Source organism: Eptatretus burgeri, chromosome 8 (genome assembly GCF_056783735.1).
Source record: "Eptatretus burgeri isolate ZD-2024b chromosome 8, Ebu_testis_v1, whole genome shotgun sequence".
In the NCBI taxonomy this organism is placed as follows: Eukaryota; Metazoa; Chordata; class Myxini; order Myxiniformes; family Myxinidae; genus Eptatretus; species Eptatretus burgeri.
The window spans coordinates 80,622,779-80,649,258 of NC_140968.1; the positions used below are offsets into that span (position 1 = coordinate 80,622,779).

Genomic DNA, 26,480 nt, shown 5'->3' on the forward strand with positions numbered 1-26,480 from the left:
GTGGGGGAGAGGGGGAGACTGTGGGAGAGTCAGAATGATACGGAGATGTGGCAGGATCATCTCTCAGACAATCCCCTATCAATGGGTGACACAAAAGGTCTGAGTCTGTGTCTCTGTCTCTGTCACATGCGAACCCCACTTTTTCCAACTAAATGTTTTCTCTTTTGTTGAATGCTTCCTCCTCCTCTTGTTTTGTGCATTGGGATTTTTCTCTTTTTGCACCATCTGCATTGGCATGTTCTTGCACAAATGCAACAATCTCTGCAAATTCCACGCTGGGTTGCGCAAGTTCCACCTGTCACTTGGTGGGGATTTGAAAGAGCGAAGTTTGAATGAGAGGGGAGGGGTTATAATCATATAAGAGGGGTGTTTGGGGGGGGGGGGTTAGCTCAATCTTACACAACAGGGCTGCGGCTCCAAATGGCATCAAATGCATGACTAAAAAGCCCTGCCCTGCCAACAACACATACATCACAAGGGTACCTAATCTTTCCCATACAAGTAACTATGTATATGTATGTATGTATGTATGTATGTATGTATGTATGTATTGTTACGGTGGTGGAAATTCACACAACACCATTCAGGTTCCCCGAAGATCAGTTATTTGGATAAGTGTGTGTTCCAGGTTAGATTTCCCCACCAATGTATAACGGGATTTATTCGTGTGCCGGGCTGTGCCTCTTTGAGTTAGCCGTAATTCTTTCTCTATCTATTATTTTAAACAAACAAACATCTTCTCATCGCAATACCATCACGTCCTCCTCGACAGCGGCAAAGTGCCGTCGGTGCGATCAGCTGCCGCGCCAAGCAGGGCGATTTCAACCACGTCCGCGTGTGATCAGCCGCCGCGACAGGCAGGGCGATTTCAACCACGTCCTGGATTGGGCTGAAAAGGTTGTGCGCACGCCGAACGGGTGGAAATCCACAACACTTGTCAGGAAGTGGGACGCGAACCCATCCACCTCCGTAAATTTGCAAGTTTGAATCACAACACTGGGTTCAGCAGCGGAGTTCAAACCCCTCCACCTCCAAACAGAATTAACGGAACTGGGTCAAGGGTGTACGAAGCAACCCTCCGGTTCCATTAAATTATGAGCTTTCAAATTTTATTTCCGATGCGCAAAATGGCAGCTCAAGGCGAGCAGGGGAAGGGTGGTTTAGATATAGTGTTAATAGAATCTATGGCTCAGGACGAGATCACCATGCAGGTTGACTATTCCCCACAACCGAACACAGAGTCTGAAATGGGCGCAGTGGCGGGGGCGGCGGTTTTTGACCCCCCCCCCTCCCCCGTCAAATTCCTTCCCCGTTTCCCAGCAAAACCACAACCGATAATGGCGAATCGACTGCCACAGGGGCCACTTGACATGAGCCAGCTATTGACAATTTTGCTGGCAAAAATGGATGCGGGTGCGCAAAACTTGAAGAACGAAATAAATGAAAATGCGCAGCAAATGCAAAGCGAAATGAAAGAAAATGCACGCGAGATGAAGGAAGAAATAAAAAACGAAATGGATGCAAATGCATACAAGATGAACGGCAAGATGGATGCGATGAGGGGCGGCATGGATACAAATATGCAAATGCTGCAGGGTGAAATACAGAGCATGGGGCGAAGCCTGCAGACGGGCATAATGGCGGTTGCGCGTGACGAGATGCGGGCGGTGGAGTACAAAATGGCGGTGCCACGTGGCGGAGACTCCGAATCGACGAGGGGGATTGTGGATGGTATCGGTCCCGCGATGGAGACGGAGAAATTAAGGGAGGTAGAGGTGACAAGACACGCCATCACGGTGATAAGTGAGACGTGTTGGGCGAGACTCGTGGAGGTGACGAGAAAGTAACGGTGGCAGAGAGGGAAAAATTAAATGGGGACACCGAGACGTGTAGGGCGAGACACGTAGAGACAAGGGAGATAATAAAGAAGACAACGGAAACAAAAACAGACACGGGAGATAGAGGGTGAATTAAATGAAACTAAAGACGAACACACACACACACACATGGAGTTAGCGAGGGACAATGAGGGGGAGCTTGGGGAATGTGTCGTGACGCGGTGCGAGCAGCACGATAGCCTCCTCCAGGAACGAGGGGAAGGAATATGCCTCCTTGAAGCGGATCGCGACCAGGTGAGTTCGATCACGCCGTGCGAGTTGGAGGGGGGGCGAGTGCTGTGAACGGGCACACGCGGAGCTTGGGGGATATGGAGACCCCGTGAGCGCTTGTGGTGGCGCGAATCCCCAGCGCGATTGTCCAGGTGTGTGTGCTTACGAGTGTGGCGAAATGCGTGTTGAAACGCGTGCATAGAATGAGCGAAATGGCGTGCGTGGGTAAAAAGCCGTGTATGGAAGAAGCGCCGTGTGTGAGAGGAACCGTGTGTGTGAGAGAGAGCGGTATGAGAGGGAAATGGCGGTTGGTATGCGGGAAAACGCAACCGCATGTCCGAGTGCCATGGCGAGGTGTGTAAGCATCATGGCACGCGGGAGTGCGTGCGTTGAATGGCGACGAAGATGGCGCCAGACGAGGGACAAGGGCAGTGTAGCGGCCATAGCTATTTCGAGCACCGTGCCGCATCCGCACAGCAGCGCGCGCAAGGTCCGTGCCGTGCTTCGCACGAGGCCGCCACGGGCGCGCCTACGCGAGTGAAATCCGGTCCGGAAACGCCGCGATGGATACAAGCCGACCCCGCAGACGGACAGAAATTAGGCTGGGAATTGTGAATTTGGATCGGACGGGTTCTCCAGGCAAGCGTGTGTGTAAAGCTCTATTTGGCCTGCGCCGCGCGTTCTGTTCGCAGAGCGCGTGAAGAAGTTTCCCTGATGCGTTACACGTGCCCCGGCTTGCGCGAGAAATCGCGCGGTTTCGGGGTGCGAGTGACGTCATCGAGGATTCCGCGGCGCGGATTACGGGTAAGCAGAGCACATGTGCTTGCGTGGGGAACCCCTCGAAACGCGAGGCTTGCTTGGGAACCGCAGTGGCGTCGTGGCTGCACGCATGGTTGGAATCCGGCAGAAGGGAAATCCCTGCTGGATGTTACCGTCCGAGAAGGGACGAAGAGCACTGGTGCGCGAACAGCTGCCATGACGTCATGGGAAAAGAGCGCCGGTTGTGAGTTGCCGCGCTGGTGCGCATAGAAAAAAAAAGAGAGAAAAGCAAGCCTCACCACTTTGGGTAAACAGGATTCCTGGGCAGAGGGTGGAAGACCCCCCTGCTTAGGGCACAGAAAAACTACTAGTTAGGGGGATGGGTTAGAGTTACTTCGACCGGCTTCATGGGGACATGGGTTGTTCCTCATGGAGCCAGTGGAATGGATTAGTTAGAGGGATTTTAGGATAGATTTAGAAATGAAAAATGGATTTGGAGACACTGACAGACTTTGAATGCGTAGAGGGGACGTAGCTTAGCTACATAGAGTAAAAGGATATGCTATAGTTTAAGGGATGACGAGGGAGCACGAGTTAGTTGAGGGATTTAGTGAGTAGAATGGCAGTGTTCAGTGATGTGAGCAATGAAATAAAACCAATTGAATGGAAAATGTGTGAGGAGTGAGTAAGGGCCAGCGGGCCTGTGTGAATGGAGTGAATGTGGTATGCATGGTGTGATGAGTCATTGGGGGGAGGAGTGATTCCCACCCAAGGGACCCCGGGGTCAGAGTAATGTTAGTTAGTGGGTTAGCCAAATTGACAAAATGGAGGTCGTTTTGCTGTTGGTGCGAATGTAGGCTCGAAACCCGTTTGGAGGGGTGCAGGAGTCCTGTTGACGGGCTGTGAGCGTGGCTGCGAACGGTGGGTATCGCTTAGTGGGCACCCCAGGCACCGGGCTAGTCGACCGCGGTAGGCCAAGGGCCCAAGAGGGGCCGGGATAGCGTAGTGGGCCCGCATGAGTAGGGAGACGGAGCGCCAATGGCCGCGTGGGCAGTGTCGTGGGCACGGGCACCAGGGGAAAAGGGGCGCGTGGCGCCAGCCTGCTACGTCAGCGTCGAGGGGGAGTAGCCAGGGAGGGCACTCCCCAGATATTAGGGAGCTGGAAGGCTCGGATACAGTCTCAGGGCCCGGGGGTGCCATGGTTAGAGAATCGGCAGAGGGTAGTTCCTGCCAAGTGATCCACGCGGCCCAGCCATGAAGCCGTGCGAGGGCACGAGGGGAAAATTGGAGGGCAAGGCCCAAATTTGTGAGGACACCAACACAGGCGACGGGAATCTTGGTTGGTACAACCAATAGATTAAGTGAGAGGCGTTTGTTGAAAGCCCTGGGGTAGTTTAAGGTTAAAAAATGTTAGGGTAGATAGGGAAGTGTACCCCTCCGCACCATCCATCCCTTCGCTCTCGGTGGGCCGCTGGACTCACCGTGGTAAAAAGATCGCTGAAATCTGAGGAGGCCATTCTGAGGCTTTATTGGGCCTCGAGACAGGACGCTAGCTCTCCTTTATTCCCCTCCAGGAAGGGAACATAGGGGTTGGGAGTAGGCTAGGTGACATGGGAGGTTAGCCGGACAGAGACAATAAAGGGGGTTAGTGAGATGAAATTATAAAAGGAAATAATAAAATAAAACCCCAAAAAATAAGATGGGGCTAAATTTGGATTTTTGCAAACTAATGGAGTGGGTATGGACAGAGACAGGCAAAGGCGATAGGTTGGGAGGGAGACAGTAGGGTAGGTGCGAGCCCGCCTTCTGACCGGCCGGCACGACCGCATTCCCTCCACAAACCTCCAGAACGAGACAAGAGGCCGCCCAGCTTCGTATGCCGGCCTGTTTGTGCTACAGCGGCCTGTTCCGGCCTTGCCTCGCCATGCCTTGTCTGCCTGCCTCTGCCTTAACCCCATGCTTGCGAGCCCTTGTGTCTTGCATTTGCCCCAGTGTCCATCCATTACCATGTGCGTCAGGATCATCGCGCAAGTTGTGGGGACTGCCCTGCAGGCAGCCGCACACGGGGACTGCGTTGATGCAGCCCGTGCACCGTTTTGTGTTTGCTTGCGTCCACATCCATCCATCTTGTGTTCATTTCAAGGGGGAAGCCTGGGAATGCATTGAGCAGCCGGCTACCTTCTTGTCCCTGCATAGGGAGCCAGGGACTGCATTTGGGCAGCCTGGCTACCCTCTTCAAATGGCCTGTGGGATGGCATATGGCATGCCGGGTTAGGGTGAGTTGCCTCCAGCAGCTGAAGACAAAGAAAAAGGTTCTGTGACAGACAGACAACGGGGCCTTTTGAACAGGCCCCGAAGACATCAGACCTTCATCTGCGGGGGCGCTCACCCTCACAAACTACTATGACTAACATTTGCCATGCCCTTTTTCCCCACAGAGTCCATCAGTCCTGGGCCATGGTTAGCGTAAAATTTATAAGGTTAAGGCATAAGTTAAAATTGTAAATGAGTTTTGCTCCCCCTGCATGTTTGTCGTAGCACCGGCAATTTTAGATAAGTCGTCCATTGAGTGAGTTTGTTTAGTTAGTTACACAGCCCGCAGGTTATTTACTTTTGGGACATGGATACACCAAATGTCGCACTCAGGGATCCGAAGGTAAATCGTACTAGGGGAGAACTTACACATGAAGGCACACGAAAATTTGACGACTCGGGACGAGTCTGTAAAAAGGGGAGGGGGTAGTGTTACGGTGGTGGAAATTCACAGAACACCATTCAGGTTCCCCGAAGATCAGTTATTTCGATAAGTGTGTGTTCCAGGTTAGATTTCCCCACCGATGTATAATGGGATTTATTGGTGTGCCGGGCTGTGCCTCTTTGAGTTAGCCGTTATTCTTTCTCTATCTTTTATTTGAAACAAACAAACATCTTCTTATCGCAATACCATCACGTCCTCCTCGACAGCGGCAAAGTGCCGTCGGTGCGATCAGCTGCCGTGACAAGCAGGGCGGTTTCAGCCACGTCCGTGTGTGATCAGCTTCCGCGACAAGCAGGGCGATTTCAACCACGTCCGCATGTGATCAGCCGCCGCGACAAGCAGGGCGGTTTCAACCACGTCCACGTGCCGTCGGTGCGAACTCGTGCCGCGACAGGCAGGGCGATTTCAACCACGTCCGCGTGGGATCAGTCGCCGTGACAAGCAGGGCGGTTTCAGCCACGTCCGTGTGTGATCAGCTGCCGCGACAAGCAGGGCGATTTCAACCACGTCCGCATGTGATCAGCTGCCGCGACAAGCAGGGCGGTTTCAACCACGTCCACGTGCCGTCGGTGCGAACTCGTGCCACGACAGGCAGGGCGATTTCAACCACGTCCGCGTGTAATCAGCCACTTTCATGGCAAAATTGGATCAGAATGGCCTTGCCCTTTGAAGGAGCTGGCCAATCAGAAGTGAGAGGGGCGGGGCCAGCCAGGGGTGAAGGTGAAAGGGGGAAGGTGCCGATGACGGGTGGCGAAACCTTCGGCGGCTTCTCCCCTCGGGGCTATAAAAAGCCGCGTTGGGACGCCGACAGGGCAGTTGGTGGTGAAACTGGCGAGTGGAGTTCGGTCGTCGGAGGAGTGGAGTTCGTTGGTCGTAGGAGTTGAGTTGAGTTCGTTCATTGGAATTGAGTTGGTTCGTCGGAGCAGTGGAGTTCGTTTGCTGGAAAGTTCGCCAGCGCAACCAAGGGAGCCAGCCAAGTCCGCAGTTCGCTGGAAGGTTCGCCAGCACAACCAAGGGAGCCAGTCGGAGCTCGGAGGGTCTGGGCAACCGACCCTGAAGCGGTCGGGCGAAAGACCCGTTCACTCCTCCAGCGCGTCGTCGGCTAGGCCCGACAGACCAGGCCGCGCTGAAGGCCGGACGACCGAGGGGAACCGTACAAGCTGCTCGTCAAGCCACCCAAGCGACTGGCGCGTTCACGACGCACCGGACCGAATGGAGACACCAGGGGTCGCCGATAACAAAGATCCATCGAGTCACAACAAGGGTGACGAGGTAACCTGCCCGGTCTCTCAGGGCCTGTTCCGGTCATCCCGGCCCTGAGTGCATTAAAGGCTCACGAGCCCGATTCTGTTCTTTCTTGGGTTTTGCATGGAAGTCTGTGGGCCCTGTCTTAAAAGTAGAATTGTTAAGTGCCTGTATATACTTGCATTCCGATAGAAATCGGCTGTAGGCTTTTGCATGTGTCTTGTCCCCTATCCCCATTCATTGACTGCTTACGTGTGAAAATAAATCCCCCATTGTTTGAATGTCAACCCGCTCGTTGCGTCACTTTCTCCATTGACTGCCATGGTGCGCTCAGGATATTACCTAGCTAATTAAAGCCGATAAAAACGTACAACTGGTCCGACGGGATTTGCGAATTAAAACCGCTCGGCTTCGCATATGGAATGAGCTGCTTAAGTGGCTCGTTTTCGTGCAGGTCCCGTCGAGGGATAAACTCCCGGTATTTCTGTCCGCTCGAATAGTTAGGTATATCGATAATTCGGCGATTGACCCTGTAGCGCGTGGACAGAAGAATTGGCTGGTTTATGGTGTATTAAAAACACCCATAGCTGGGTTTCGGCGTTGTCCGGAAGCTACGACTAGATTGTCGCGTTCGGTGGACATGCGGCCTGGATTGGGCTGAAAAGGTCGTGCGCACGCCGAACGGGCGGAAATCCACAATAGTATAACTAGAGCGTTTGTCAATCTACTGCTGGATGAAAGCTTCCCGAAGACTCCTCCACAAACATCTCTCCTCCAACTTGCTGCTGCATACCTTGATTTTATCTTGCAATCTTCCAAGAGATCATCTTCTTGGTCGATTTTGTTTTTTCTACAAGTATGGCCATTTATTAAATGTATAAAAATAAAATGTATTTTTCTGAAGTATGGCATTTTGTGCACCATGTCGTGTGTGACTACTTACAGCTGTGGAGCCTGCGGTTTGAGGAAACCCTCCTCAGAACCATTTACAGATTTTGTTTTGCGCGCCTTGGCCTCAGGTGCAGGGCCGGGGCTCATGGCGTGACCGGCCGTAGGTGGTTTCCGCTTCGCAAGAAGCTTCCTCTGACGTTCAATGTCCTCTCGCTGCTGGTTGATCCATTCCTGCTGTCTGCAGAGGATCATAAATTGTATAAGAACGAAGTGGGAGGAGGGATTAAAAAAAGAGAATCATGACACAGATAAACATAAGAGAATGCATTACAAATACAGCGCTTCTCAATGTATTTCTCTGTTGTCAGGAAGGATGAACGCACTTGATAAGATTCTGGAATGCAAAGCCATCTGTCCATTGTTCGGTGAATGTCGCCCCATGGCGAACAGTCACAAAGTGGCCAAGACGGAGACGGTCCTGCATACTCTTCTCTCGACATGCCAACTTCTCCTGGTCTGACTAACAAGTGAAGAGAGATCATTACTTACGTCATATTTTTTAACAGTTTTTAAGGCTCGTAGTGAAGCTGCCACACATACATCTCATACACATGGACCTACAGACGAATGCACGGGTCACAACACAGGACTGTCAGAGGAGACAAACACAGCCACTGAGCTTGGGGGAAGTGCTGTCACTTCCTGAGAGACTCAGGGAAGCAGTGACGTCACAACAACAGCATTTCATTTCTCACCACACTCAGCAGGGAATTTCCAAAGGAGGAATTTCCTCCTCCCCAAGGATGCCAACCTATGGGGATTGTCCATGCTCTTATCCTTTTAAATGCTGAACGCCAACAAGGAAGCAGCACGTAACATTTTTAAAGCCTTTGGTATGACACGGCCGGGGTTTGAAACACCAACCTCCCAGAGTCGGAGCAGACGCTCTAACCATTACGCCACCGAGCCTGATGGTTACTGTTTTTAATAGAAGCGGTCAGGTTATGGGCTATTCCAAGCAGTGACAGTTATACATTGATTACAATACAGGAATTATATTACACTGCCTTTGCAGCATTATTGCAAATTTTCCCATATTTTTGGGGCAGCTTGGCTTATTTACAGAAGTATGCATTGCCAAAATCATATTGTCAGCATGTTTGTCTTAAAATTTAATATACATGGCTTATGCTTTAAAAAGGCAAAAAAAAAACATTCTTGTATGGATACACACAATTATTTTTTTCAAGATCAAGTAAACAGCGGGTTTTGCATTTCGATTGCACGCTGTCTCGTGTCTTTGCAATTCCAATGTGCTAAGGCCACAGCTAGATTTTCAAGTCAAAATAACGATACCAAGTGGCAAAAAGAGGTGAGCTCCCTGCTGTGAATAGCAGATACCAAATTCAATTAAGATATAAAAGGTGTTTTTGGGGGCATGGTGTGTAGTGTGGGAGTCATACTTGTATACTAATTAAAAAATTGGAGACAACATGAACATCTATATTGGAGCAATCTTGTTGACATGGAATAAGGGGGACGGGGGGGGGGGTGGGGAAGGGGAAGATCAGTCGACATGCTCTGTCAAGTAAGCAACCTTTCCCTTCCCCTTGCCAAAGATCTCAAAAAATAATTTGTCCATTCTTCAGAAGACGTGGGTTGTGTGCTGGGCTTGGCGATCTACTCATAACACTTGAGAAGAAATCATGTAGGATTGGCAGCAACCATCAAATCCAATAACTTAACTTATGTTAAGCAGTACAAATCACCAACTTGCTCAAGGGAAATCAGTGGATCAATAGTGAATAATCAAAGCAATAATTCATGTACGAACAATAACAATGTTGCTTTGTTATTTTTAAAGAAAGAGAACAAAGAAAGAAAATAAAAACGGTCAACAAAACTTTTTTCCAAAACTTATGACCATTTTGAATGACACAGTGCATGACAAAATTATAAAAATAAAAATTTAAAAAGGTAATCCACTGTGACTTCCATGAGTGTGGGATAAGTGAGGATCAGAATGCAATCACATTGTAGTATCATTCATTTAACAAAGCTTTTTCAGGCAATCTGTACCAGAGAGAAAAATATGCTCGATATACGTGAAATGACAAGCGCCCTGAAATTCCCTTGTACATTTCAGCCACTGAATCCAGAAAGAAATTCCTTGACTATAACCAATCATACACAGAGTTGACTCATCTGTACAAATCCCAGACAATTAACACATTCATACCCTATTCTCCAATAAAACAAATACACAGCGGTAAGGATCACAGGCATTTTCCAGGCAAATATTCCCAGGCATTGACATCCATTCTGTTTAAAGTTTTATGTAGTCTCAAGGAATGCAGAAAATGTTTTAAGAACGCACTAAACTTGCTTTGTTTCGTTTTTGATGGTTAAAAAAGAAACAATTCTAAGACACCATCTGTCTGATTCACCCTTCCTGAAGTGAGGGAGGGAGCTTCAAATATGCCTTGATAGAAATCCCTTGATATTAAGAGGACAGATGTCAATGGCTTCTGGTAGATCGTGGGGAATTCATTGAAGACGTACAAGCTTTCATCAGTGCAGCAAACACTCAATAAGTGACTTTCAAAATGATGTTTGAATGTTAAATGAGGCTTTTTACGCATGCGCTGTGTTTGCGTTTTAAATGACTCAGTTATGCTCGCCGGGTACTTTTAACTTGCCGTTGCTGGCATGAAATCTGTGATTAAAATAGTCTGTTAAACATAATTTTCAACATTTAATCAAATGAGTGGCCATTACAGATTGGTTAACTACAATTGTTCTGTTCCTAAATGCAAATCAGACTCACGGAAATCTAGGAAATACGAGAAATATCTGAAAATGAGAGGTGGCGGGTCTGTTCCACTTCCCGTTAGTACAAGCTCATAGAGGCGGTGTTTACAACACATACACACACGGACAGATGCTTTTCCTTTACCAATGAATGCAAAAATCTTGTACAATTTCTCTTGTGGCCCCGGATACAAATTAAATAATTATATATTTATAACAGCACTCACAGCCCATAAATCTCCCACTCCAACCCCCTAATAGCAAATGTCATTATTTAAAACTTACCCTGTGCATTGATAAGTTCCAGATATGACCCAGAGTCCCAGATAAGTCCCAGATAAGTCCCAGTCCCTGTCCATAGGTGTTAACAAGCAACTAAACCAGATACGGTGTCTCCCTTTGGGAAGTCTTCATGGATGTTGGAAGTGACGGCATCGTCTTTTTCATTGCAGATGTCTATTAATTAAATCACCATGCCTGTCATGTTCACACGAGGTAATCCCGAAAGGTTCAAAGTGCACTCTCTGGCAGGGATGATCGGGGAAGTTGTGTAGAATGTCGTTGGGAGTTTTTGCATTACAGGCTGCAAGACGACTATTTGGGCGAGTTGATAAAAAAGTTCTTCAAATCTTTCGTTGTGTGGAGACATAGCCTTTTCTCGCAGGTATGTTTCCATGTATTTTTGGCTTCTTTCATGATACAATCCTGACCTGGCACGCACAAAATATGTTCAGCCACCCTGATGAACCCAGCTCCCTGGGGTTTCTGTGCGTGCGCACCAAGCATTTTGGAGCGGATTAAGTCATTTTTAAAGTCGCATATTGTGAGACTAACCCGAAGCGAATTAGTGGGTCAAGCCCCAATTGTATTGAGGTTTGTCCATGATTCGCATAGATGAATCACCTTAACAAGTAGTTGGTTTAGTCAATAAAAAGGAGCCTTAAAACAAAAGCTGCTGTCCAGTACCAGCGTTGAAATAATATTTTGTAAATCCACATCACTGCACGCAGCTCTTTTTCGGTCAGTATGGGTTAATGGAAAGTTCTCCTCTTCTCTACCATTCTGCCAAGTGGATCCCTCTGCAAGTTTTTTGGTATACATAGTCAAGGCTCGTGGAAGAGATAGCATTAGTACACTGAAAGGATCAGGATGCAACAGGACAAAAGGAACAGCAGAGAGAAAGGGGGGGGGGAGGACACTTAAAGCAGAGTGGAAGGCCAAGACAGAAGGAAGCTGACAAACAATGGGTGTGGGGAGGAATTGATGGGGGTGGGGGTGTTAGCGGGAGAGGATGCATGAAGTGGACAAGATGGATACAGAAGGAAACTCTCAGGAGGAAAAACCCGAAATTTGAATAGGATGAGGGATTGGGGTGGGGTGGGGATTAACGAGGGAAGAAAAGATTATGGTTTTGGATTGGGGACGATCTTAGATGATGATAAACAGCTGTCTTGAAGACCTGGAGGGAAGAATGAGATTGAAGGAGGATGTGGAAGTTGGTTCCACAGGCAGGAAAAAAAGAACAAATGAGTGTAGGTGAGCAGTGATCCTGGAAAAAGAACACAGAAATAGCAAAGGATACAAAAGCAAAAAGGAGGAGTTAGCAGACAGAGACCAATGACCTGTCTGCGATTGGGAAAGTGATCAGTCCATAGACAGCTTCATTGTGAGAGATTACAATAATCTTAGAGGCCTTGTTTTCCATGGCATCAAGCTGAGCAAGATGTGAGGCAGGGGATTCAGTCCAGAGGGGAGAGCAGTAGTTCATCAAGCTGCAGATGAAAGCCTTGTAAGTGGATTGGAGTTCAGGTGTGCCAAATAAGGATTTTGTACGACAGCGAATGCCCAGTCGGCAGCTGGCTTTGGAGGCAAACTTTGAAATGTTGCTTGTCCAAGAAAGATCATGGCTGATAGTGAGACCTGGAAGTTTGAATGACTGAAATTCCTCAGGAGGATTGTTAAGAAAGTAGATAGAGGGGTTTGCCAGACTCCTTTCAGAGAGAGATGGTTAGATTTATCAGGATTGAAAGACATATTCCAAGTGTTTGATCAGCTTGTTAGTTTTTCGAGGTTTGAAGAGAGGGAAGAGGCTCTGCCTGTCTGTCTGAATGATGAAGGATGTCATGGCAGAGGCTGGAGTCATCAATGAATCGATAAAGGGGATTTTCCAGTCAGAGAGATAATTTATGAAGATCAGGAATAGGACTGGGCCCAAAACACTGCCTGCTTTCCAACATAAAAAGACTAATCTGAAACTGTTATTTGGCAATAGATATCTAGCAAAAAATATATTCTCACAATGATCATCGATTTTGACATTGATGATACCAATCCGAAAATTATTCTGATAACAGAAACTCTGGAAAATAAGATGGTAATCAACAAGTCCATGGCTCTGACATCAAAGATCAATGGTTGACAATGACAAAACTTCGACACTTTTTAAACGAAAATTTAAACCAATATTTAATCATAGTCCTTTCACAGAATTTATTACGACATTATCACCATTACTCAACTGTGAGGCAACAAACTTCATAATAAATACTCATACATTCAGGTGCCAATGGACCACCTTACCTTCTGAACGAGGAGCTTCTTGCTCATCGTCACACACTTGTTGAGACGCTCCTTGAACCGCTCCATCATCTTCTGCTGCTCCTCGATCTGTCGCCGCAACTCACAGTTTGTCTGCGCCAAACATTCAAACAGTATCCCCTCAAACACCCACACTAGCTAGTATTGATGTCAATGAACAGACACAATGGTTGATCCAAAACAGTTATCACCAATTCATGCCGCCTTGTAAACAAGGAACCGCGACATCTATTGCCGTAAATGTGGATTCCCAATATTCTGGAAGTCTGATGCAAAATAGAAGGAAGAGACTAAGGGCATTTAGCTAGCTGTATAAATCACAACACTGAGGATGTGCAAACAACTCTACAGGAACAAAATGAAACAACTAAATAAATCTCATCTCAACTCTGCGAAGGAAGCTCGAGATTTCAGTTTCAACTTGGTTAAACTTATACACAATAAATAGTATTATTACTTACGAAATCTAAAGATTTCGTAAGTATATTGGTGACTTCCGTCGTGTGTGTGTGTGTGTGTGTGTGTGTGTGTGTGTTTTTGTTTGTAGACACGATAACTCGAGAACGGAAGAAGCTACCAATGTCAAATTACACCACGTGATTCAGGAGGATGATGGCTAGCGCTGATTAGATTTTGGTCAAAATCGGTCAAAGGTCAAGGTCACAATGAGGTCAAACATTCGATTTTTGATGGTTTGGTACAGAATCGTCGTAGAAACTTCTGGTTTGCGTCGCAGCCTTCTCTAGAGACAGCTTTTCTTAGACAAGGTCAGAGGTCAAGTTGACGATCTCGTAAGTACCAGTCTATGACGGCTTGTTTTATTTATTGGAAAAATGATGGAGAAGCAATGTAACTATTGGAAACAGCAAGCATCAAATTCCTACTATGCGGAAAAAAAATGCAACATTTTCTCTATGAACCAACAAGACAAACTCCATATTCAGGTCCATGCGGAATATAAATACGACACAGGATTATAATGATAAATATTAGCACTGGGTAACGGTTTCAAACCGACAAAATAAAATGCTTTAATCAATCTTACGTGCACATGAACTCTATGGATTACGCCTTTCCACCACAAAATGGCACCATCATCTTTGGTTCGTTGTCAGTTATTTCTCTTGCAATATCTTGCCTTCTTCTGAAGGATCTCTGACAAGTATCTTCACTCTCTGCTCATTACAGACATCTAACCCTCTTTGCATTACGTTCTCCAAAACCTATTTTCTGAGCTGCATGGAAAAAGCTGCATTCATCCACATTAAACTTCTGCAGGTCTTGTCTCGCTGTCTCTCCATCCCAACTTCGTTCCATGTGTCAGGCAGAGCAATGGCAATCATCCAGATAAGAGCTTCTTTGGCATGTGGTTCCCTTACATCTGAGAAAGAGGACCAAACCAGCAAAGTTTCTTGGCTGCAATATTATCTTTCAACAACTCCATCCCATACTGTCTCCCCACTTGTACACCACTGATATGCCCTGTCCACCGCTGAAGCCTTATTAATACCTAATATGCTTGGGAGGAACCTGTTGTGGAAGGCCTGAATCTTCCTTGAGACATCTCTCTTGTTTGTCCTATTCGCAACGCCATACAACAGAACACTAAGCACGACAGCACAGTAAAGTATTCTTTTCCTCTTCAAGGAACTATCCAAGAAAACAGGGGGATTTCACAAGGGGTAAGAACAGGTATTCACTGGCACCTTAAAGTTGCAGTTTCTGTCTCATTATAAACATGTATGCATACATTTCATACGTCATGACTTGAATTGATCTGATGTTTGTTTGAATTGATCTGATGATAATGAAGAAAAAAAGTTCAGAGTATAATTAAGAATTTTGCTGTGCCAATCAATTATGGATCTCACATTTAGAAATGAAGGGTCATGAAATTTTATGCAAACCTTGCTGTTACAAGGAAATGCATGAATGCACAGTCGTTGTGTGTGGGAGGAAGGTGCACTCATGTTCTACAGTAGCTAAATTGACCAATGTCTAAAAGCATGCTCGATGCAAGTACTTTGAAAAATAAAAAAATGCCGGCATTGATTAAACTTGAAAACTGTAAAGTTTCAATCTGTAAACTATTGTGTCATGTGTTGGAGTTAGAGACTACACATTTGAAATATAATGATAATGCAAGAGAGAAACAGTGAAAGACAGATAGATGCACCAAAAGCATTCTCAGGACGGGGGGGGGGGGTAAAAAAAAAAAAGGGCGTTACATACCAAAACACACAGAACCCCTTGTATAGTTATCTCCATAATATATTGTGGACCTAACTTTGGAATCCCCCATTCAGTATGGGAAGGGAAAGTGTGTTGCCTTTGTTGTAACATCAAACCCCAATGTAGTTCTCTGTCTTTTTGTCTGTGTGTCGCTATGTCTAACTTTCTGTCCGTCTCTCAAGCTACTCTGCAAGAAAAAGCCTGCATTCACCATCAAGGATTGAATGGACATGGCAGCCCAGATAGCGCAAGAGGGGTTGAACCGTGGCAATGAGGCGGAGCTGAGGAATCCCTCTCAGTAATAAAAACGCCATTGAAGCAGTATCGAGCCTTTACCGCCACCTCATTGGGACAGCATATATAGACACAAAGGAGACCAAAGGATGAGTTATTTCTTTAGTCTATGCGAAGGTTGACCATGGCCCCTTGTCTCAGAGTTTTTATGGGGAGGGTGTGCATTGAGGTTAGTTTGTATTTCCTTTGTGATGTTATCCTTCACCCACCCCCCCCCCTACCCAGGGCCGGATTTTCCAATGGGCAACATAGGCCATTGGCCTGGGGCCCACCAGTAACTGGGGGCCCACCGGGGACTTGTGGATTCTCTGATCGGCCAAGGAGTAGGCTCGTAGGCCCTATAGTAAAATGAATAAAATAAAATAAGGCAACGAAAAATATAACAGTACATTTTTAAATGCCCGTTTCCCACCATCTATCTATCTATCTATCTATCTGTAGATTATATACATTACGTGTTGTATTTAGTGGACTTCATTGTTATATTACGTGTGTTTTTGTGTTCTTATTTTGTGATATTGGTATCTCTTATACAAAACTTGAACTAATTTATTATTACTTTATGCTTACAGATTAATCCCTTGACACAAACAGTATCATTGACAAATTTGTCATAGAAAAAAGCAAGAAAATGTAATTTTGAACTTCACAAAGTTGTTATTGCAAAATTTATTATGCTTCAGTTTCATTGTATTTTTCTATTATTCCGATGTGCAAGATGAACATGATATGGAACTTGATTTACTTTGATGTACTTGATATGGAACAAATTTGATTAAAAATTATTGATGTGTTACATTATGTTGTAATTCTTTTTTTTTACATTACAATATTACGTGAATATATATATATATATATATATATATATATATATATATATATATATATATATATATATATATATATATATATATATATATATAATATTTTGGGGGGTGGGGCACTGATAAGGTTTGGCCGAGGGCCCACAAGCAAGTAAATCCGGCCCTGCCCCTACCCCCGGTTAATATATATCTTATTTTCAATACCCTATCGGCCCGTTTCAAACCCTCTGCAACTTTCAATCTTTCCTCCTTCACCCCATCGGTCCGTTCCAACAATAAACCCCCTTTGCTACTTTCAACACCGCATTGGTCCATTACAAACCCTCTGCTCATTACAATCCCTCCTCCACCCCAACAGTCTTACTTTCAACCCCGCAGCCAGTCGATCATCCCTCGGTCCATCTGCGCCTTGTTTTGTTCTGCATGTTTGTGACACAAGGCACGACAATTGATGCATGTTCGTGGCCTGCGGGATGGCGGCACACTGTACAATGAGAGCTTGTGCACGAGGGGGGAAGCAGGAGCCCTCGCCAAGGCCTTGAGTGTGTGAAAGGAGGGGCGGGGGCTGTGGTAAAACTTTCCCTTAGAAACAGTGGCATTTTCCAGAAGCTGCATCATGGACATGCCCACATCAGATGCGGACCGTTGAGAAAGAGGATCGCACGAGACAAGATGGGGAGAAAGCCAGATCCAGAGAGGAGGAAGAAACCGAGGCAGTGGACGGACAGAGATGTCAAAAAGCTTGTCTGACGAGGACATAGGTGTGTGCAGTGTGTGAAGAGAGGGAGGGAGCCCATGGTGCGGAGGAGGCAGCATAAAAAGCCCAGAAAGCGGTTTGATTGGTGGAGAACTGCTGGACACAGGGGCCCAGCAGAAACAGAGTAAGCTGCTTGCCGTCGCATATCTTACACGCTGTAGAGAAGTTGCCTGCTTGTCCTGGATGCCTCAGAAACAGCTGCACGTCCCATCACCACTCCACTGCCCATCTTCCCCATCCTTTCCTCTCCCCAAATATATTTGGACTGGTATAGCCCCGTTGGGCTGTGTGAGGTGAAGGAAGGAGTCGACCCCACACTTTGTACTTTTATTTTTTCTTCCATTTTTTTGTATACACCATCGAGGCTCATGTGTGACCCTCCAGTACAAAACCAGTCGCAAAAATTCAATATTTAGTTATTGGGTTTATTTGAAAGCCCATAAAATAAGCTTCACAACGGTATATGATACATGGTGGTCCGTCACAAACTGACCGAGATATCACGATGAAGTTTTACAACACACGATATTGGGAAAATCGAAATAACCGGATATTAGCTTCTGGAGTTTGAGAAACAAAGTCCTTAGCAACGTATACAAGCAATAGTTTCTCAAACTGCAGAAGCTAATATCCGGTTATTTCGATTTTCCCAACATCGTGTGTTGTAAAATTTAATCGTAAGATATCTCGGTCAGTTTGTGACGGACCACCATGTATGATACACCGTTGTGAAGCTTATTTTATGGGCTTTCAAATAAACCCAATAACTCAATATTGAATTTTTGCGACTTCCGACTGGTTTTGTACTGGAGGGTCACATATGAGAGCAAACACGCAGAACATACAATAAGGGGAGCAGGAGACAAGAGGGGTGGGAGAGGGAAGGAAAAAACAGTGGGGAACACACATGAGATTTGTGGAAGGGAGAGGGATTTCAGTTCTTCTTGCCATTTTCTTCATCTTCTCCCCAGATTCAATGATGGCCATGTCATTTGTGCAAATAAGATTGCGTGTTCGGGTTAAAATCTGATCTTTTGTGCCTTTTTCCTGTAAATACTTCCTTTTAAATGACTGCCTGCTCGTGTGTGTGTGTGTGTGTGTGTGTGTGTGTGTGTGTGTGTGTGTGTGTGTGTGTGTGTGTGTGTGTGTGTGTGTGTGTGTGTGTGTGTTAATAAATAATTGTTGGTTGTTATTTCAAATCTGTCTTGGTTGTCCTTTCCTTCACTGGTCCAACACAGTGTACAAGCGTTGTTCGACAGGAAGTTGTACCCAACCCGATTTGCTCTGTTAGCCGATGCTGTACCTATCTGGTCTGCTCAGCAGATTACCAGATGCGGCGCCGACGGCGTGGCCACTAGTTAGGTTGCCATGCCAACAGAAAGTTATCACGGAAACATCGAAGCATCAGAAATACAGCCTGTTGGACTGCAGAGTCATCTGTGGTCGGCGGCCTCAGGACCGGGTGTTTGGGAGAAACTGGAGTGCTTCCCTTCGTGGTGAACCTCGAACCCTGGGCCTTAACGATATTATACGTGTATGTAAATACACACTCTCCGCCAAAAAAAAAAAAACCCCAAACAAGTCATTTCTGCTGATGAGATTTATTTATGTGACATCATGGGACACAGATGAGATGCAAACCTCTGACACAGATGAATGCTGAATAATTACATGTCCATTTCTTTGTGACCTAATCATGTAATGCTGCGTTGTGGTGAGTGTTTTCACACATCGATCAAGTGTGGAAATAACAATGTTAATACCGGGAATGTCCATCGCTTTATTGCACTGTATTGCACCGTGGTCACATTGACCATATGAGTATTATAATCTGAGCCCATGGAATGGCATTTCACAGCAGAATTAGCATTTGTTTCAGCTCATATGGTATGTGGCCATCTTGGGTTTCAACGAGACAATCAATGATATCCCAGAGATGTTCAAATGGATTTAAATCTGGGGCGATGATTGGACATGGTGTCACGACAACTTGTTTGAATGGTCCTGTGAGTCAGAACATTGTTGTGCATTAAGATAATTCCTAAGCAATGTTGTTGAAGGGTAGGCACTGCATGTTGCTGAAAGATCTAATTAATGTATTGATCTGCCATCAGATTGTCATGGGCAACAAGTTGGTGCAAAATGTTTCAGCAAAACCACCCAACATCATGACACTTCCACATCCAAAATGTGCAGCTTTCTGGACACAGACCGAGGCATAACGCTCATTGCTTCTTCTGTAGACCTGTGCCTGGACATCATTGCTTTCAAAGAGAAACCTGGATTTGTCACTGAGCAAAACACTTGCCCATTGCTTCTGTGTCCATCGGAAGCACATATTTGACCACTGCAAGAGTGTTAGATGTGTCACGGTGCAAGTCTTAGACACTTATCAGGACGAGCACGGATTCCTGCATCACGGAGATGCCTAAAAACAGTGTTGACACTTATCCTAGGAGGTCCAGGGAGAGCATTTGCAGTACTCTTGGCAGTTTGAAACCAATTGCGTATTTAGGTCGTGCGAATGTATTGGTCCTGAGCGGGAGTCCTTATCCTGGGACATCCACTTCTTGGCATATGGGCTTTGGTGGGGGGAGGGGGAGCAACCAAATTGCTCTAGTTTCAACGTTTTTTTGACCCTTCCCCTCCCCTCTCCTTCAGGAATGACATTGCACATATACAGGGTGTTTTAAAAAGATTGATACAACTTTGACTTGCATTGCCCTAACATTTGACTTACCCTAACAGGCCGTAAGGTCGCCATGGAATTATAACGCGGAGTTATAACTTTTTTCATTTATACGTTTGCCGTAGCAATTCGACAAGCCGAAACAAAAGAACTGGTAAAAAAAAAAGAAAAAAAAGAACCCACTCGTTACCGTCCGTCTGGCCGCACTTTCGCCTTATATTAGGGCCCCCCCTGCGGTCCCCCTGCGGTCGCCTTGCGGGCACCTTGCGTCTGCCTTGAAAATTGTATGGCCGCCGCAGGAACGCCCTCAGGTCACCGTGCAACATCAAATCAAAGACCGTACGGCACCCCCACGTTTTCGGTCTCCACAATTTATAAATACGCCGTGCGGCTCCACGAAAAAAAAATTAAACATATGTGACTGCCACATTGTGTGACCGTGGAAATACTGCGGCCGCCGTATAATTGCTAGTGGCCGTAGATTTTGGAGACCCCACGGCCGCCGTGGCAAATGTGACCAAGGCCTAAGTCATATGTAGACACCCGCCAGAGGTTCTGCCGGGAATACGACCTCAGAACACATGATGGACCCAAAAATTGCACCATTCAACGTATTGTGAAACATTTTGAGCACAAGGGTACAGTGCACAACCAGAGCAAGGGCAACAGTGGCAGGGCAGCATCAAAAACCAAGAGCCAAGTCAACATCGGCGCTGTGCGGGATTCTGCAGTGGACAGTCCCAAGAAGTCCCACTGCCGGTGCTCCTAGGAACTTGGCATCAAACCAACATCAGTCTGGTGTATCCTCACCAAGGAGCTGAAGCTTTTCCCATACATCATCTCGATTAGGCATAAACTGAGTGAAGATGACATGAGAAGGAGATTTGATTTGTGCAAATGGCTCAGTGACAGGATGAAGCAGTACCCAAATTGGATCAACCTTCCACTTGGTTCATTGATGAAGCCCATTTCCACTTGAATGGTACCATCAACAACCAAAACAACATTTTCTGGGGGGCGGGGGGGTGGGGCAGACCCACCTGAGGAGATCACTGAGAGGTACCTGAAAGGGCCTAAGGTCACATGCTTAGGGCCTCCCTGGTTTGAGAATGACAACAGCAGGACGGTGACGATCAACAGTAAGCACTACCGGGCTATGCTCCGGAAGTTCCATAATGATGTAACCAAAAAGGTCACCCCAAACCAGCTCAGCATGACCTGGTTTATGCAGGATGGTGCATCCCCGCATACTGATGGTGACACTATCACTTTCCTGTGGCAGCTCTTCAGAAACTGCTTCGTTGCCCTGGGTACCACTCATGACTGGGCACCCCATAGCTCAGACTTGAACCCTCTGGACTACTGGTTCTGGGGGACTGCCAAGGGCTCTGCCTATGCCAACCACCCTGCCACACTGGATGATCTGAAGCAGGGGGTGTCAGACTACCTCCAAGAAGTGCCACATGAGATCAACAGAAAAGTTGGACAGAACTTTGGAGTCAGGATCAATGCCTGTCTGAACCACGGAGGGACACACGTCGAGAACGTCAATTACAAGGATTTTGTGTAAATGCCAATTTCAGACCTTGGGCTCTCTCCAACTCAAGCAATGACTTCCTGCAATAGCAATCAGTGATATAAAATACCATGTCAAAAGCTTTCAAGAAATGTTTGCTTCACGTTCCTGAGGTTTCTGCTTCTTTGTAAATAAATATTTAAAGTTGCATCACTCTTTTTGAAACACCCTGTAGGTAGGGAAGAATATGTTGAACACTACATAACTCGTCAGTGGTGAAAGTTGCACATTAATTAATTATTTCTCACGAAAAGATGACAAATTATACAGCACACCATCTCCAAGACATCTGTGTGTTATGCTATGGGGAAGTGGCTCTTGGTGGTTCTGTTAGGTATTATTGCAACTGCTGTTCATGTTAAAAACTGGGGACAGTGGAGAAAGGGCAATTTGCCCTCTTCAAAAAAAAATATATACATATATATATATATATATATATATATATATATATATATATATATATATATATACATATACATACATATATAATCAACTCAAAGGAAAATAAAGCAAAAGCATTGGCAAAATTCAAAGGAAAGAAAAAAATAATAATGAAAGGACATTCTTTGAAGGAGATAGAAAAATAATCATCGAAGAAAAGGGAGATTAAAGATAATGGCACATAACAGAGGATTAAAGTAGAGACAAGGTAAAATGCTGACCATTGATTGGAGGAAAGATCACAGCAAATGGAGACATACACTGATCGTTGTTATGACTGTAAAATTGCAACATAAAATGTGCACTCTTTCTTGTTGGTTTTCTTCAGTACATGTCACTGGACCCCCATCCCACTCTCCCCTGCTCTCTCTTTCCGTCAATCCTTTGGTTTCTTTCTTTGTTAGTCATGCTTTTCTACTTTCCATTAAATCACTGAAATCTGATGCATCCATTGCTTTCCATTTTACATCGTTCTGTTTGCTTTCATTATTTGCCCTCGACACAAGTTACTGATCACATCCCTCCTCCCCCCACTCCTCCATTCTCTTTCTTTGGCAGTCTTATTAAAATATTTACACAAATTTTCCATTATTTCACTCATATCTGTACCAGAAAGATGCACACATTGGCCTTCATCTTCAAAATCAGCATAATCACTCATTCACACATGTATGTATACCATATTAGTTCTATCACACAACAGAATGACAATCCTTCTACACCAATTTGTGTTTTATTCAAGTGTTGTCTTGTAATACTCTATTGAAATACATGTGTGCATGTATTAATTCGTCAATGTCATCAGAGTCTTTATCAATGTCATCTACATCAGTGCTTCTCAAACTAAATGATGTGGCGGACCGGCAGTTTTTTTTTTTTTCCAATATGCCAGGGACCGGTACCATATTATTATATGTTTATGATCCGAGAAAATATTGTTTGAACATCCATAGTAATATTAATTTATACCGGAAAATATTAAAATATAATGAATATCATAAAAGTTGACATATTTTTTAATATATATTTTGTATTATATAAATATAGACCTCTCTCTCGTATTTTGAATTCGTCGGCTTAAATATATTATTTTTCAAGATTTTATGCATTTTTATTTTATACATTACATGTTATACATTATGATAATGTGAAACTGGAAACTCACCACGGACCGGCAGTCAATGACTCGCGTACCGGCACCGGTCCACGTACCACCACTTTGAGTAGCACTGATCGACATCACTCTCAGTTGCTACAGAGTTTTTGCAGTCCACACACTTATACAGATCTGTGCATGGGACATTGTGATGTCTGAAGGAGCAACGACCTTTTCCTTTGCCTTGCCACTCTTCACAACTTGTCTTCTTGCAACTGCAGTGTGTAAGCTCTAGAAGAGTACTTGGTGCAGGTGGGAGATCTCCCCGTACAACCTGGAAGTCGGTGTCTTGGGGAAACCTTCCATCCATGATCACCTGGACGAAGACTTACAGGAAATTGCTCCAAACACCTAGTGTGGATTGCAGCCTGGTAGTTAGCCCTCAAGAGATGTTTCTGCAGAGAGTCACTTGTAGGAGGCATGCTTGCTCACAGCCTTGGCAGCTTGCAAAAACAGGTTGTGTCCAGCTTTGTTTACTTCTGAGCAGTCTTAAGCATACAAAACACAAATCTCTAAACTTCATCAATCAAACTAGAATCCAGAGTAAAATAACTGTCAACCTTTTTGAAGGTTTCTTGGAAGCTATCACTTTTGATCATCATTTACACGAAGCCTGGTGTTGGCTTTGTGGTTAGGGTAGCTGGCTTGGGATCGTCGGGTCCTGAGTTCAATCCCCGTTGGATGCTGAATTAACACCAGGTGCGGTCAACTCAGCCTGTTATCCTTCCGAGGTCAGCAAAATGAGTACCAGTGTACTGATAGAGGGGCACAGCATGAGTGGCACAGCCACGCTCAAAGAAATGATAGCGACCCAGCAGCCAAGCTGCCATACACAAGAACAGGAGAGATCATTTGCACTGTTTTCTTCTTGGATTTCCCATAAAACCAGCAAACAGAATCTCATCCTGTAAAGCAGTGAAGACTGATGAGAGCATCACTCACACTGCGTCGTCGATGATTTGTCACAGCAGTCAAATTGATTGTGCACCCGTTGTTACCCCTGCATGTGTTAAGAAGAACTACAGACCCAATTTCATGGGCTTTAGCCACACCAATGACAAGCACATCTGTATATGGGCTCTTGATGATAACAGAGGAAGAACTCTTAGCTGATGAGCTGGAAGAGGGAAGAGAAGCAGCAGCATACTGTCAGTGGAAAAAGAATCTCGTGTCAACCTCTTCATGGTTACATTCCAACTCCTTAAGGCTTTTAACCCAGGATCCCTTCCACATCACAAAGTGAATGGCATTCGCTATCATGATGCGCCAACCCAACACAAACATATTCCTCAGAATACGTCCAGGACGATGATGCCAGGTCTTGAAAACAAGACATAAGAGTGCCGCATTATTCTCATTGCAGAAGAGGAATTTGTTCTCTTGTTGAGGGATTTTCTGCTCGTCAGCGTATATTCTCGTGAGTTGACTGCCAGCAGGTGCTCTTCGTCCCCACCCCCCCCTCAACAATGTTTATGCTGAGCTGCCGACGTATCTGCACCAAAATGCACAACATCACCGTGAACACTTTTTGCTATGTCCACTAGCTGCTCAAGTAGATAATCAGCAAGCGATCTGAACGTGGCTGGGATATTCTGTTGACGCAGCCCCTGCAGCATTGCCATTCCATGGATAAACCAAATGATCCAATGAGGAATACCTTCCATTACGGGTCATGGGTGGACACTGGCTTCAATGAAATGGAGGAGGTTCGACTTTGCTGTCTTGTTTAAAGAGCCATCTACATTTGCGAGCAATCGTGGAAGTGAACCTAGATTGTATGTTGACATCTATTTCCAATTTTCTTGCCCAAGCAATGATCATTAGTCATTGGAATAGATTACCTGTCAGCTTTGATGGCTATCTCCATCCCTTTCACCTTCGACTTGGACTTGTTCATTGATATGATTTTCTTGGTCTTCTGTTTCCTGAAGACTGCAAACATATAATCATCCCCTTGGAAGCAATCCTTACAATTGGCTACAAACACTGTATCACCCCTCTTACCAGCCTCCAAATAATGTGCTGTTGCTTCATATGAGGAAACAGTGCCAGATGCTATGTGCAGGAACTACTCATTACTCTCTTCAAAAGGATTGACCATTGCATCCACTGAATCTATAATTGCATGTCCATCTTCCTCATCCATCTTCATGCTAGCTGTGTCCAGATCCTCCTTCATCCTGGATTGCTCATCTTTTCCTGCCATGATCTCACACGCTTTGCTGATAGCACTCCTTTCGTGAAATCACAAGATCCAGTGAGAAACAGCTCCTTTGTTTGTTGAAAAGCTAATCATACCTCCATTCGTCTTGGTGTGCCTGTTGCAAGTTTGCTTGATGGTTTGGTCACATTCGACTTGGGAAAATCCATGGTCCATTTGGCGTTGGACTGCAAACTCTCTTGGGTACAAAGGCCTGGTGAACGAAAGGAAGCAGAGTTGGCAGTTGGCACGTTTCCAGCCAATTTGCTGGAAGGTATCTGGCATAGTTGGTGTGATCAGATGCGAAAAATCATGGAAGGAAGCTTTTGGGTAGAAGGCAGTTGCAATTTCCAGTTCCCCTCTCTGGTTGCAAGAACGAAGAGCAGAAGAAAAACTCAAACATCTCGACGTATGTTGACCACACAGCAAATGTTGGTTATTTTACTGGCAGTAATATGGCCGATGCATACCAACATCCCTAAATATGACCACGTTCGATTGTTTACCTTGGTATCATGGGCTTAATATGTGGAGCTTGCGTGTGACCATGATCACTGTCTACATGATAAAGGAAAGCAGAATGGGGCAGAGTATATTTGACAACAGAAATCTACAACAGGCATGATAGGGGTACCTGTCCTGACAGACCGTCATGCTTCACACAATGTAAAGTTGCCAATAGTTACAGCATGATTCTAACTTGTGTTTGTAAGATCAACAAAAAACAGTGCCAATGTGACTGTAGATTTATAGAAATTCAATCGATACCACCACTTATCTCATCACGCTAATAAATTTAAACAGGACAAACAATTTCCCCCAAAATGACATGAGTTGAACCCCCAACATAGCAATTAATTTAAGTACATTCTCAACTATAGTGTACAGTCACAATTTTGTTCATTTACTTAATTAAATGTTAGTAGGTTTACCTAATATATACCTTTCAACTCCGTCAGCAGACAAATGTTCACCCAGGTCACTAGCTGCATTCTTCTCTTTGTGGAACTTTGACCACATTAGCGGCAATCTTGCTTTCAGTTTTAGCACGTACATTTTTGCCTTTCCAGTTGTCAGCACACTCACTAAATTTCTTTATACTTTTCTCACTAAAAGGATTCACTTTACTGGGGTTGGTAAC

At 45.4% G+C, this 26,480-nt stretch overlaps 1 protein-coding gene across 12 annotated transcripts in view; it reads right to left on the reverse strand.

Annotated features, from left to right (window-relative positions):
- Positions 1-26,480, reverse strand: part of LOC147022147 (serine/threonine-protein kinase tousled-like 1) — a 262,868-nt gene that overhangs the window by 101,864 nt on the left and 134,524 nt on the right. For all 12 annotated transcript variants that reach the window (XM_085892778.1, XM_085892777.1, XM_085892776.1 and 9 more), the window contains 3 exons: positions 13,153-13,263; positions 8,145-8,281; positions 7,814-7,999 (listed from right to left, as the gene is read on the reverse strand). In XM_085892778.1, the coding sequence (XP_085748904.1) occupies positions 7,814-7,999; positions 8,145-8,281; positions 13,153-13,263 (434 nt within the window). The remainder of the gene's footprint in view (positions 1-7,813; positions 8,000-8,144; positions 8,282-13,152; positions 13,264-26,480) is intronic.